Raw genomic sequence first — 13916 nt, 5'->3', positions numbered from 1 at the left:
TCCACCACCAGTATCTACCAACAAACCTCGGGGACTAAATAATCCACCACCAGTATCTACCAACAAACCTCGGGGACTAAATAATCCACCAGCAGTATCTACCATCTTGTATTCTGAAAGGCGAATGTAACACGCACACAAAAGTGAGTAAACCCCCAACCTTAAACAAAGCATGCTAGATGAGGATGGGATTCGTCTTCTTCCCTATTAGCATTTTAATTATACTGGACCGAGAAATAGCGGTTACAAACTACAAAATGAAGGACAGCCGTTTTCTGGTTACTCGAATTGGAAGTAGGCTTAAAAGAGACGTTGGGGTTGATACCACGCTTCGTCGTACTTGCTTTTCCAATCCATTCTAAGAGGAATATGCCTAATTATGGACCAAAGGAACATTGCCAAGCATCAGCATGGTCTCCCGGTTCTTCCACTTCCTGTTTGATACTGTATGTGTTGTAGATAATTCGACAGAACAGCAGTATAACGTACAATAACTACATACTTTTATTTCACATGTACAGGTGTACTTTACACATTTTTACAAAATATATTTACATTTTGTAAATGATAAGCAATAAGTATGCCTTAAGTCATTCCCAATCACACCTGTAGCCCCGATCACACATGATAGATCAAAGTAACACCTAACAAACCCCAGTCACACCTGATAACCCCAATACATGCACGATTACCCCAGTCACACCTGATAACCCCAAGACATGCANCCCCCCCTCCAGTCCCAGTATACTTGATTACGCAAGTCACACCTGATAATCCACAGAAATACATGATAAACCCCAGACACACCTTATAACCTGCACTACAAACACATACTATAAGAATTGCTTCGTCACATAGTTGAAGTCCTCCTTCTCAATTTTTTCTCTGCGAAATTCCTCAATGAATTTCTTATTTGGAGCTTTGCAGTCACTGCAGGGTTCTGTAAGAATTTCGATAACTTTTCTCGTTTTTTATATACGGCTTTTATATGTCTACTCACTGATGAGAAAGCGCTTTCTACGTCTACAAAACTGTCACTGGCAGAGGTCTCGAAGAAGATACAATTGTACTCGGCACAGAATTGCGCTGCGCTTGTATCAGACACGTGCTTCCGGTGAAGAAGATCGCACTTATTGGCCACCAGGGCAAGCACAAGTTTGTCGTTTGCTCGAACAGATAGAACTCGGTCTGCGATCGTCCGAAGTCTGTCCAGACTGTCTGAGTCAGTAATGGAGTAGACCAGCATCATACCGTCCGCCCATAGTATCTCATCCGTCCTTCCATCTAGGCTATCCTCCTGTGAAAAAAAACATTCATGTCTTTAAGATTAGCGAAGAGGGATGACATATACTAAAGATGTCTGTAAGTGTTTATACCCTGTCCTTACTCCGTATATGACCCTGACTGTACCGAGGACGTTAAACCCAAAACAAACAATAAATAGATTATAGGAGTGGTCAGATTTGTCGTTGCCAGTGAATACAGGAGGAGGATCATTACTATTGGTGATTGCGATTTATTCGTTATCAGGGTTGCCGCAGTTTTCTTAGTGAGCTGATACATAATAGAAATGGCGAGAGTTGTCTTTGTGGGTTGAGAATTCCAGGAGTTGTCACATTTATCTTATGGCAACAATAGACGCCATGTAAATATTTACCTGCCAGGTGGTATCGAGGATATGTAATGTAACCGCCTTGCCGTCCACGACTGCTGTGTGAGTGTACATTGCCTCTAAAATAATAAAAATTAAATGTAATAAACTAAAAATATTTCTTGCAGAAACCTTATCTAACCAATCTTGATTTAAATATTATATATTATGTCTCACAGTGCGCTAAAATTAACCCTCTTCGGTTTGTTAAATGTTTACCCTTCAAGTTTTTTTAAACGTTACGCCCTAAATTAACTCCGCTCTTATGATCATTCTTATTGAAGATATCTCCCCTGCTTGACATCGCGTATTAAAGTTTCCGTGTACCACTCCCTTTTCATCGTTTGAAATGGATACGTTTCTTTTCTGATTTAGCTCTTTTGAGATCTATATCCATGGCTAATGTTGTCCCAATGAAGACAAAGCTCCCCTGTCTATTCTCCAGTATCCTAGTTCACATCTTTAACCCTCCTTTAAGTATTCTATAGATTTGACTTTCCTGTTAAATATTCCTTGTTGAAGACTAACCTCCCCTCATTAGTTTTTGTTGTTGAAGACCCGCTTCCCCTGTTTAATAGTCAATAGTGGAGTTATATTTTTTGTTTAATTGGATGACTTACCGCCCCCCGAGTCGTAATCTCCAATAAAACGTCGAGTAAGGTACCGCACCGTTATGGCTGTGGATAAAAAAATAGGATCATTCATAGTCACGTTAACTAGCTGTGGCAGTATGACATTTAAGTGTGATATTAATGTGTTGGATATATATTATTTGTATTTATATCAATAAATGTGTTTAAATCATTTTACTTTTTTTGTACTGACAATGAATAAAGATAACAAGGCCATTTTAAGTAATAAGTAAGGTGCATTTTATTTTTAGACACTATATTCATTACTGTCACTGTAGGAATCCTATGTTTCATGTATTGTTAAGCGCCTTAGAGTATTTTTTGCGAATTATATAAGGCGCTATATAATATGCTGTATGTTTTTTAAACGAAAATGTGATCATTCATGTCCACGTATTTAAATAAATTAAGGATGTTATATTACCATATGGTTTATTATTATTTATTATATTTTAAAATGAATGAGAGCTATATTCTGTCAAATTTATTGTAGTAATATCGTAAAAATGATCAAATGCGTAAGAGTTAACTCCCTTGGTATAGTGTCTGAGAGTGTCTACAAACGTACGTGTGGATGCGTTTGTATTTTGTACTTATTAGGTTGTTATGGGCAAAATATATACTGAGCCAGAATAGGTCGTAAATCATTTGCAATCCTAGGTAAATAGCATCAATACGTGATTTGTCAGTCGTGAAATAGACTGATGATGACAAGGTTCGTGACATAGACTGATGATGACATGGTTCGTGACATAGACTGATGATGACAACGTTCGTGACAAAGACTGATGATGACAACGTTCGTTACATTGATTGATGATGACAGGGTTCGTGACAAAGACTGATGATAATAGGGTTTAAGACATTGACTGATGATAACAGGGTTCATGACATAGACTGATGATGACATGGTTTGTGACATTGATTGATGATGCCAGGGTTCGTTACATAGACTGATGATGACAGGGTTCGCGAAATAGACTGATGATGACAACGTTCGTGCCAAAGACTGATGATGACAACGTTCGTGCCAAAGACTGATGATGACAACGTTCGTTACATAGACTAATGATGACAGGGTTCGTGACATAGAATGATGATGTGGGGTTCGTGACATTTATTGATGATAACAGGGTTTGTGACATAGACTGATGATGACATGGTTTGTTACATTGATTGATGATGACAGGGTTAGTGACATAGACTGATGATGTGATGACAACGTTCGTTACATAGACTAATGATGACAGGGTTCGTGACATAGAATGATGATGTGGGGTTCGTGACATTTATTGATGATAACAGGGTTTGTGACATAGACTGATGATGACATGGTTTGTGACATTGATTGATGATGCCAGGGTTCGTTACATAGACTGATGATGACAGGGCTCGTGAAATAGACTGATGATGACAAGGTTCGTGACATAGACTGATGATGACAACGTTCGTGACATTGATTGATGAGGACAGTGTTCGTGACATAGACTGATGATGACATGGTTCATGACATAGACTGATGATGACACGGCTCGTGACATAGACTGATGATGACAACGTACGTGACAAAGACTGATGATGACAACGTTCGTGACATGGTTGATGATGACAACGTTCGTTACATAGACTGATGATGAAAGGGTTCGTGACATTAATTGATGATGACAGCGTTTGTGACATAGACTGATGATGACAACGTTCTTGACATAGAGTTACATTGATTGATGATGACAGGGTTAGTGACATAGACTGATGATGTGATGACAACGTTCGTTACATAGACTAATGATGACAGGGTTTGTGACATAGACTGATGATGAAAGGGTTTGTGAAATAGACTGATGCTGACAATGTTCGTGACAAGATTGCTGATGATGACAGGGTTCGTGACATTGATTGATGCTGACAGGGTTCGTGACATTGACTAATGATGACAGTGTTTGTGACATAGACTGATGATGACAACGTCCGTGACAAAGACTGATGATGACAACGTTCGTGAAATAGACTGATGATGACAGGGTTCATGACATAGACTGATGATGACATGGTTTGTGACATTGATTGTTGATGACAGGGTTCGTGACATAGACTGCTGATGACAGGGTTCGTGACAAGATTTATGATGATGACAGGGTTCGTGACATTGATTAATGCTGACAGGGTTCGTGACATTGACTAATCATGACAGTCTTTGTGACATAGACTGATGATGACAACGTTCTTGACATAGAGTTACATTGATTGATGATGACAGGGATCGTGAAATAGACTGATGATGACAGGGTTCGTGAAATAGACTGATGATGACAACGTTCGTGACAAAGACTGATGATGACAACGTTCGTGACATGGTTGATGATGACAACGTTCGTTACATAGACTGATGATGATAGGGTTCGTGACATTAATTGATGATGACAGGGTTTGTGACATAGACTGATGATGACAGGGTTTATGACATAGACTGATGATGATAGGGTTCGTGACATAGACTGATGATGACAACGTTCGTGACATTGATTGATGATGACAGGGTTCGTGCCATAGTCTGATGATGACAGGGTTTGTGAAATAGACTGATGATGATAGGGTTCGTGACATAGACTGATGATGACAGGGTTCGTGAAATAGACTGATGATGACAACGTTCGTGATATAGACTGATGATGACAGGGTTCGTGAAATAGACTGATGATGACATGGTTCGTGACATAGAATGATGAAGACAGGGTTCGTGACATAGACTGATGATGACAGGGTTCGTGAAATAGACTGATGATGACAACGTTCGTGACATAGACTGATGATGACAACGTTCGTGAAATAGACTGATGATGACAACGTTCGTGATATAGACTGATGATGACAGGGTTCGTGACGAAGACTGATGATGACAGGGTTCATGACATAGACCGATGATGACAGGGGTCGTGAAATAGACTGATGATGACAACGTTCTAGACATAGACTGATGATGACAGGGTTCGTGAAATAGACTGATGATGACAACGTTCTTGATATAGACTGATGATGACAGGGTTCGTGACAAAGACTGATGATGACAGGGTTCATGACATAGACCGATGATGACAGGGTTCGTGAAATAGACTGATGATGACAACGTTCTTGACATAGACTGGTGATGACAGGGTTCATCACATAGACTGATGATGACAGGGTTTGTGACATAGATTGATGATGACAGGGTTCGTGACAAAGACTGATGATAATAGGGTTTAAGACATTGACTGATGATAACAGGGTTCATGACATAGACTGATGATGACAGGGTTCGTGACAAGATTTATGATGAGGGATGACAGGGTTCATCCCATAGACTGATGATGAAAGGGCTCGTGAAATGGACTGTGGATGACAACGTTCGTCACATTAATTGATGATGACAAGGTTCGTGACAAAGAATGATGATGACAGGGATCGTGAGATAGGCACGGTTCGTGAAATAGACTAATGATGACAACGTTCGCGACATAGACTGATGATGTCACGAACGTTGACATCATCAGTCCATTTCACGAACCCTGTAATCATCAATCTATGTGACAAACCGTGTCATCATCAATCAATGTAACGAACGTTGTCATCATCAACCATGTCAGAACGTTGTCATCATCAACCATGTCACGAACGTTGTTATCATCAGTCTATGTACGAGCCTTGTCATCATCAATCTTGGTCATGAACCCTGTCTTCATCATTCTATGTCACGAGAGATTAGTATGACGTCATACTAATCTCAAATGGACTGATGATGACAAGCTGATGATGAAATGGTTCGAGACATAGAATGATGATGTGGGGTTCGTGACATTTGTTGATGATGACAGGGTCCGTGACATAGACTGAGGATGGCAAGGTTCGTGACATAGATTGATGATGAAAGGGTTAGTGACATAGACTGATGGTGACAACGTTCTTGACATAGACTGGGGATGACAGGGTTCATCCCATAGACTGATGATGGCAGGGTTTAAGACATTGACTGATGATAACCGGGTTCATGACATAGATTATTGATTCTAGGATTCGTGAATTAGACTGATGATGACTACGTTCGTGACATTGTTTGATGATGACTGGGTTCGTGAAATAGTCTGATGATGACAGGGTTTGTGCCATAGCCTGATGATGACAGGGATCGTGAGATAGGCACGGTTCGTGAAATAGACCGATGATGACAGGGTTAGTGTCATAGACTGATGATGACGGGGTTCATGACAAAGATTGATTATGACAAGGTTCGTGACAAGATTTATGATGATGACAGTGTTCATGACAAAGATTGATTATGACAAGGTTCGTGACAAGATTTATGATGATGACAGTGTTCGTGACATAGACCTATGATGACAGGGGTCGTGACAAAGACTGATTATAATAGGGTTTAAGACATTGGCTGATGATGACAGGGGTCATGACATAGACTGATGGTGACAGGGCTCGTGACAAAGACTAATGATGACAGGGTTTGGGACCTAGACTGATGATGACGGGGTTCATGACAAAGATTGATTATGACAAGGTTCGTGACAAAGAATTATGATGACAGGGTTCATCACATAGACTGATGATAATAGACTGATGATGACCGGGTTCGTGAAATAGTCTGATGATGACAACGATCGTTACATAGACTGATGATAATAGGGCTTAAGACATTGACTGATGATGACAGCGTTAATGACATAGACTGATGAAGACAGGGTTCGTGACAAGATTTATGATGATGACAGTGTTCATGACAAAGATTGATTATGACAAGGTTCGTGACAAAGACTAATGATGACAGGGTTTGGGACCTAGACTGATGATGACAAAGTTCGTGACATAGACCTATGATGACAGGGGTCATGACAAAGACTGATGACAATAGGGTTTAAGACATGGCCTGATGATACAGGGTTCATGACATAGTGTGTTGTAGATAATTCGACAGAACAGCAGTATAACGTACAATAACTACATACTGCTGTTCTGTCGAATTATCTACAACACACTATGTCATGAACCCTGTCATCATCAATCAATGTCACTATCATCATCAGTCTAGGTCCCAAACCCTGTCATCATCATTCTATGTCACGAGAGATTAGTATGACGTCATACTAATCTCTGAATGTAGTGTGACGTCATACTAATCTCAAATGGACTGATGATGTCAACGTTCGTGACATGGTTGATGATGACAACGTTCTTGACATAGACTGATGATGACAGGGTTCATCACATAGACTGATGATGACAGGGTTTAAGACATTGACTGATGATGACAGGGTTCATGACAAAGATTGATGATGACAAGGTTCGTGACAAGATTTATGATGATGACAGGGTTCGTGACATAGACTGATGATGACAGGGTTCGTGACAAGATTTATGATGAGGACAGGGTTCGTGACATAGATTGATGATTACAGGGTTCATGACATAGATTATTGATTGTAGGATTCGTGAATTAGACTGATGATGACTTGGTTGGTGTCCAGAGTCTGGAGCGATTCCAGAGGAGAACATCCAGGTAAACATTTTACGCATCACTTGGCTTTAGGGGGATAAAACGTGTGTCAACCCTGAGGCTGGAGTTATTCTATAGGAAAAGATCGAGGACACAGGTTTTGCCGATGGACTGCCAAAAGATGATGAGTTATTGCTTTCAGCTAAGTCCTACCCATGGTGAATCGTCAGGCCTTTGTATAAGCTCCGCAGACAGTGTCGGTCATTCTCTTTCATTGATATGTACATGTATCTTTCCACAACATGTACATTTTTTCATACACATCTCAAGTTTTCAACCAACCGCAGATAATTTAGTGCACACATTCACAACGTTTGTAAGGGTATCAGAAAAAAAGTTAAAAACCTAACTTAAGTACCTAATATACACAGATATATCTGCGCACACAAACATGATTACTTTTATTCATACATGGTTATGGCCCTTTGTTATCATCCGGGTTATTATGATATAAAGCTTTGATTTAATTATTAGATCCGTTTACACTACACCGAATATGTGATAAAAAAATGTAAACAAGTAAACAGCGTACATAAAATTTCACGAAGAAAGTAAACAACAACAGCTTAACTTTATTCCTAGCACGCGATAGATATGAAATACATCATAAAACCTTGTATGAAGTTGGTATAACATTGTCTCCACGTGCAATACACACATATACTTGTGTTGGCGATTTTAAGCCGGTCGATCATGAAATATTAACAAAGTGGTCTATGGCGTGTGGGCCTCCCCTACATCTGCTCGTGTCACGTTTCTATAAAAAGACAGGTTTATCTACAACGAGACACGCTTAACATGCGCAGATCAGACTCGGCGCGGATGGTTACGTTTTATTGTACGTGCAGTGCGCGTGGGAATTTTAACGAAGCTATACAGCTTGGAATAATTCCATGGAGCGAACGTTTGTGAAAACATACCAATATGATCAGTGTTTTATAGCAGCAATCGAAGATTTTATGTGGAACGCACTCATACTGAGTTTGATGTTATGCGTTTAACCTCTGACCTTGATTTGAACCAGTTCAACAAACCAATCACACTATGCTTCTGTTTATCATCAGTCTATGTCACGAGCCATGTAATGAATGAGGAGCTTTCGTACACATTAATATTGAGAAAAGCCTGTACTAGCATTAAGTGTAAAGATCGTGTCCCAAAACAGTGATGTTGATATACACTATTCATTAAAACTGATCGTACTAGCATCAAGTGTAAAAATCGTGTCCCAAAACAGTGATGTTGATATACACTATTGATTAAAACTGCTCGTACTAGCATCAAGTGTAAAGATCGTGTCCCAAAACAGTGATTTTGATATACACTATCCATTAAAACTGATCGTACTAGCATCAAGTGTAAAAATCGTGTCCCAAAACAGTGATGTTGATATACACTATTCATTAAAACTGATCGTACTAGCATTAAGTGTAAAGATAGTGTCCCAAAACAGTGATGTTGATATACACTATTCATTAAAACTGATCGTACTAGCATTAAGTGTAAAGATAGTGTCCCAAAACAGTGATGTTGGTATACACTATTCATTAAAACTGATCGTACTAGCATTAAGTGTAAAGATCGTGTCCCAAACCAGTGATGTTGATATACACTATCCATTAAAACTGATCGTACTAGCATAAAGTGTAAAGATCGTGTCCCAAAACAGTGATGTTGATATACATTATTCATTAAAACTGATCGTACTAGCATTAAGTGTAAAGATCGTGTCCCAAAACAGTGATGTTGATATACACTATCCATTAAAACTGATCGTACTAGCATCAAGTGTAAAGATCGTGCCCCAAAACAGTGATGTTGATATACACTATTCATTAAAACTGATCGTACTAGCATCAAGTGTAAAGATCGTGCCCCAAAACAGTGATGTTGATATACACTATTCATTAAAACTGCTCGTACTAGCATCAAGTGTAAAGATTGTGTTGTTGACCGAATGATCATAGAGTTTCACTTCTGTCAAATTTCACGAACATTACAGGAGACTCAGAATGTCCCCGAGTATTTCCTGCAATGTTCGTGAAGACAAATGTTTTGTCCCGTTTTTTTCCTGTTACATGTAGCCTTAATGTTACCACCACACACCAATCATTTCCGAACCGAATGTCGCAAGAGTTCTCAAATGATCTCACTATCGTTCCGGGGGATGAAGTACGTGTTCGCTCATGTGCCTGTAGGGCTAGATGTGAACAGGTACATTCCATTGCCGATAAAAATCGTTCAGAGACACTAGACTGCTTATGTTTCTGTAAACGTACACAGTTCACCACGGGGGTCTCTTCTCGAAATGTCATGACGTAGATTCAGGTGGAATCTTTAGTTTTTAGTACTACGGAAAGGATTATCCCTGTTTCCACATGTCAAAACTTGGCTAGGACCCGGTCAGCTGGAGACGCTTGCTCTATAATGTGGTGTGTATGGGGCGACTCCCGAGGGTAATTTGGAACTGTTTCAGTATAAACAGTTTTCTGTCGGAATCTCAATATCAAGAAAATGTATTGCTGCAGTGACTGATGATAGTCTGCACCAAGTCATTTGAATATATTCCAAGGAATCAATAATTGAACATGCAGCTTTTGACTCGGTTGATGCAATAAAATTGTACACGGATGTATGACTACCGATTTGGTATCAACATGTCACGGGTATCTGATAGTAGATACTGCTGTGTCTCTTCTTTAAAAAAACAATTCCTGGCTGTTTTGATTGTAATAGTGTAAATTGCTGTGTTCGTGATGTCATTCAGACCACTTCGCTCTGAAGGCGTGAACGTTAAGTTTGTCTGTGCTGTGAAATGTTGCCTTTATATATTATATAAAATTGCACTTTAACAAATCAAAATTTGTACACGAACACGAATGCTGATAAAAAAAAATGATTACCGTGAGTCATGCCGTATACGTGGTACTTTTCACTAGAGGAACGGAGGGTGTCAAAACGCACGTGCAGTATCCATAGTAACAGTTTAATTTGTTTTTTCCCCGAACTGATGGAATTTAGCAACAAGAACAGATTGATAAGCAGAATCTATGAATATACATTTCCAGCGTGAACAGGGTGTTTTGTAAACAGATTGGATAAGTTAGTAAAAAGCAGAGTCGAGTGACGTTTGTTGTGACAATATAACTGACGAATGAACGTAGTCTGACGTCATACTGACTGACCCCTGACTGTAGTGTGACGTGTTATTAACCCTGGACCGTGGTGTGACAATGTAACTGACCCTGAAATGTAGTGAGACGACATACTAATCTCTGAATGTAGTGTGACGTCATACTAATCTCTGAATATATTTAACTAGTCGTGCAAAATCTCGAGACTATGTACGAGTAAAATGTAATAATTATAGTTTTGCAATACGATATACATGTAGAGGTAAAGTGGTGGAAAAGTACGGAAATCGTATAATTTTGAGGACACACAAGATACTTTAATTATAGTTGTGAGGAGGCACAAAAAGATACTATATACTGAGGAAGCACGGGACACTATATACTTCTGAGGAAGCACGGGATACTATATACTGCTGAGGAAGCACGGGACACTATATACTGCTGAAGAAGCACGGGACACTATACACTAATCTCTGAATGTAGTGTGACGTCATACTAATCTCTGAATATATTTAACTAGTCGTGCAAAATCTCGAGACTATGTACGAGTAAAATGTAATAATTATAGTTTTGCAATACGATATACATGTAGAGGTAAAGTGGTGGAAAAGTACTGAAATCGTATAATTTTGAGGACACACAAGATTCTTTAATTATAGTTGTGAGGAGGCACAAAAAGATACTATATACTGAGGAAGCACTGGACACTATATACTTCTGAGGAAGCACGGGACACTATATACTGCTGAAGAAGCACGGGACACTATATACTGCTGAAGAAGCACGGGACACTATACACTGCTGAGGAAGCACGGGGTACTATATACTGCTGAGGAAGCACGAGGTACCGTATACTGCTGAGGAAGCACGGGACACTACATACTAATCTCTGAATATAATGTGACGATATACTAATCTCTTAATATAGTGTGACGACATACTAATCTCTGAATGTAGTGTGACGACATACTAATCTCTGAATGTAGTGTGACGTCATACTAATCTCTGAATGAAATGTGACGTAAAACTGACCCCTGAATGCAGTGTGACGTTATAACGGACGCCTGAATGTCCAGTGTGTGACGCACTACTTACGCTGGACAGTGGTGGGACAATGTAACTGATTATGGTACTGACCACCCGAATACACTGGACGTTTGTATGACGTGTTTCTCTGACTCCGGAATGTAGTATGATTATCTTACTGACCAGAACCCACCTGTCTTTCCGACCCCCGGACCTCCGACCACGATGATGTTTATGTCTTTTCCTCCACCATTATGCGTCCGATCATCCGGCGTCACCTTTGGGTCTTTGTACATGGCATGATACGCATGCGTCATCACGGTCAAACGACGTCCTTCTTTACACAGAAACGAGACGTAACAGTAATAAAACAGTAGCGTAATCCAGCAGGGCCGTACTAAAGACTTCCTCCAATGTCATACAGGTCATTATAATGTCCACTGCTGATCAGAAGGCTACAAAGGTCATTTTGATAAAAAAAAAATCATTGATCAAATAAAGTAGGCTGTGCTGGATGGAGTACACAGAGAGTTACTCACATTTTAACATAGAAGAACTGTTAAACATTAGCATCAACTGGTGGTGTAAACGTATTAAGTTTGTAGGCGGTTTACCTTCCGTTGATTCGATCCCACACATTGCTCCTGAAGATGAAGGGCTGAGACTACGTCAACATATCCTGTTACAAGTGGAACGATGCCTTTGGTTGCTCGTGCATAAAGCTTACCAACCTGAATTGGGATCAAAGTTATTCCAGAATCATTACTGTGTCATTAACTGTCGCGTTACTCTTGTTTGGAATCCAGATACAGAGACAACTATCGTGTCATTTCTATGACTAATAATTCTGAGCAATCATAGAAATTACTAGGATGTCACTTCCGGATACACTCAGATAAGATATTCTAAGATCACTAGCAAGTCACTTTTGAATACCAGTAATACCGAGATTATATATCTTAAAATAAATATAATGTCATTTCCAGAACAAATAATACCAAGGCACTATGTATCCCAAAATAATGTCATTTCCGGAATCAAATTTACTATTGAAACCAATAAAATCAGAGAGACTATATCACCGAGTAACTGTCGTTTCACTTCCGGAAAGTATCCACAATCGAGGTACTCTCTGGAGAGAACTATATACTGCTGAAGAAGCACGGGGTACGATATACTGCTGAGGAAGCACGGGGCACTCTATACTGCTGAGGAAGCTCGGGACACTATATACTACTGAGGAAGCACGGGGCACTCTATACTGCTGAGGAAGCACGGGGCACTCTATACTGCTGAGGAAGCCCGGGGTACTATATACTTCTGAGGAAGCACGGGACACTATATACTGCTGAAGAAGCACGGGGTACGATATACTGCTGAGGAAGCTCGGGACACTATATACTAATAAAATCAGAGAGTCTATATCGCCGAGTAACTGTCGTTTTACTTCCGGACCGTATCCACAATCGATTTACTCTCTGGAGAGAACAGTTACAATGCATGACACTATATATCACAGAGTAACTGTCGTTTTACTTCCGGAACGTATCCACAATCGAGTTACTCTCTGGAGAGAACAGTTACAGTACATGCACCTTGATACATGTATCTTTACAACACAATATACGGCGGATGTATGTCAGGTGCGAATGGATTTCGTAATTTCTACAAAACATATTTGTTATGTTTTGAGAGTGACTTCCACACAGTATATAGGTAAATCGCTTAAAAATTCCATCATATCGTACAGTTATGAAACTAATCGTTCCCTAAGACTACTCGAGGAAATGCGCTTGTACCGGAGAGCTGATTTTGGTTTAAAAGACAGATCGCCGCTAAGTCAGTGTAAGCCCTTCCCGGCGCGGAGGCTGGCGCGTGGTGAGGGATAGCGCATATTATTATACCCCGCCTCATGTGTTTACTACCCCACATTA

General features: G+C 39.8%; 1 protein-coding gene across 1 annotated transcript; it reads right to left on the bottom strand.

The window, feature by feature from the left end:
• Positions 1-733: 733 nt before the first annotated feature.
• On the bottom strand, positions 734-13107 carry LOC110454272 (ras-related and estrogen-regulated growth inhibitor-like). Its single transcript, XM_021503701.1, has 4 exons — positions 12176-13107; positions 2272-2328; positions 1658-1731; positions 734-1297 (listed from the first exon to the last, which is right to left on the bottom strand). Exons 1-4 carry the CDS (start codon positions 12297-12299, stop codon positions 851-853), a joined length of 702 nt encoding a protein of 233 aa, XP_021359376.1. The 5' UTR covers positions 12300-13107; the 3' UTR covers positions 734-850.
• Positions 13108-13916: the final 809 nt, after the last annotated feature.

The sequence above is a fragment of the Mizuhopecten yessoensis genome, unplaced genomic scaffold, assembly GCF_002113885.1.
Source record: "Mizuhopecten yessoensis strain PY_sf001 unplaced genomic scaffold, ASM211388v2 scaffold7743, whole genome shotgun sequence".
Lineage (NCBI taxonomy): Eukaryota > Metazoa > Mollusca > Bivalvia > Pectinida > Pectinidae > Mizuhopecten > Mizuhopecten yessoensis.
The sequence above is the reverse complement of the archived record's forward strand: the minus strand, read 5'-3'. Positions and strand labels throughout refer to the sequence as shown.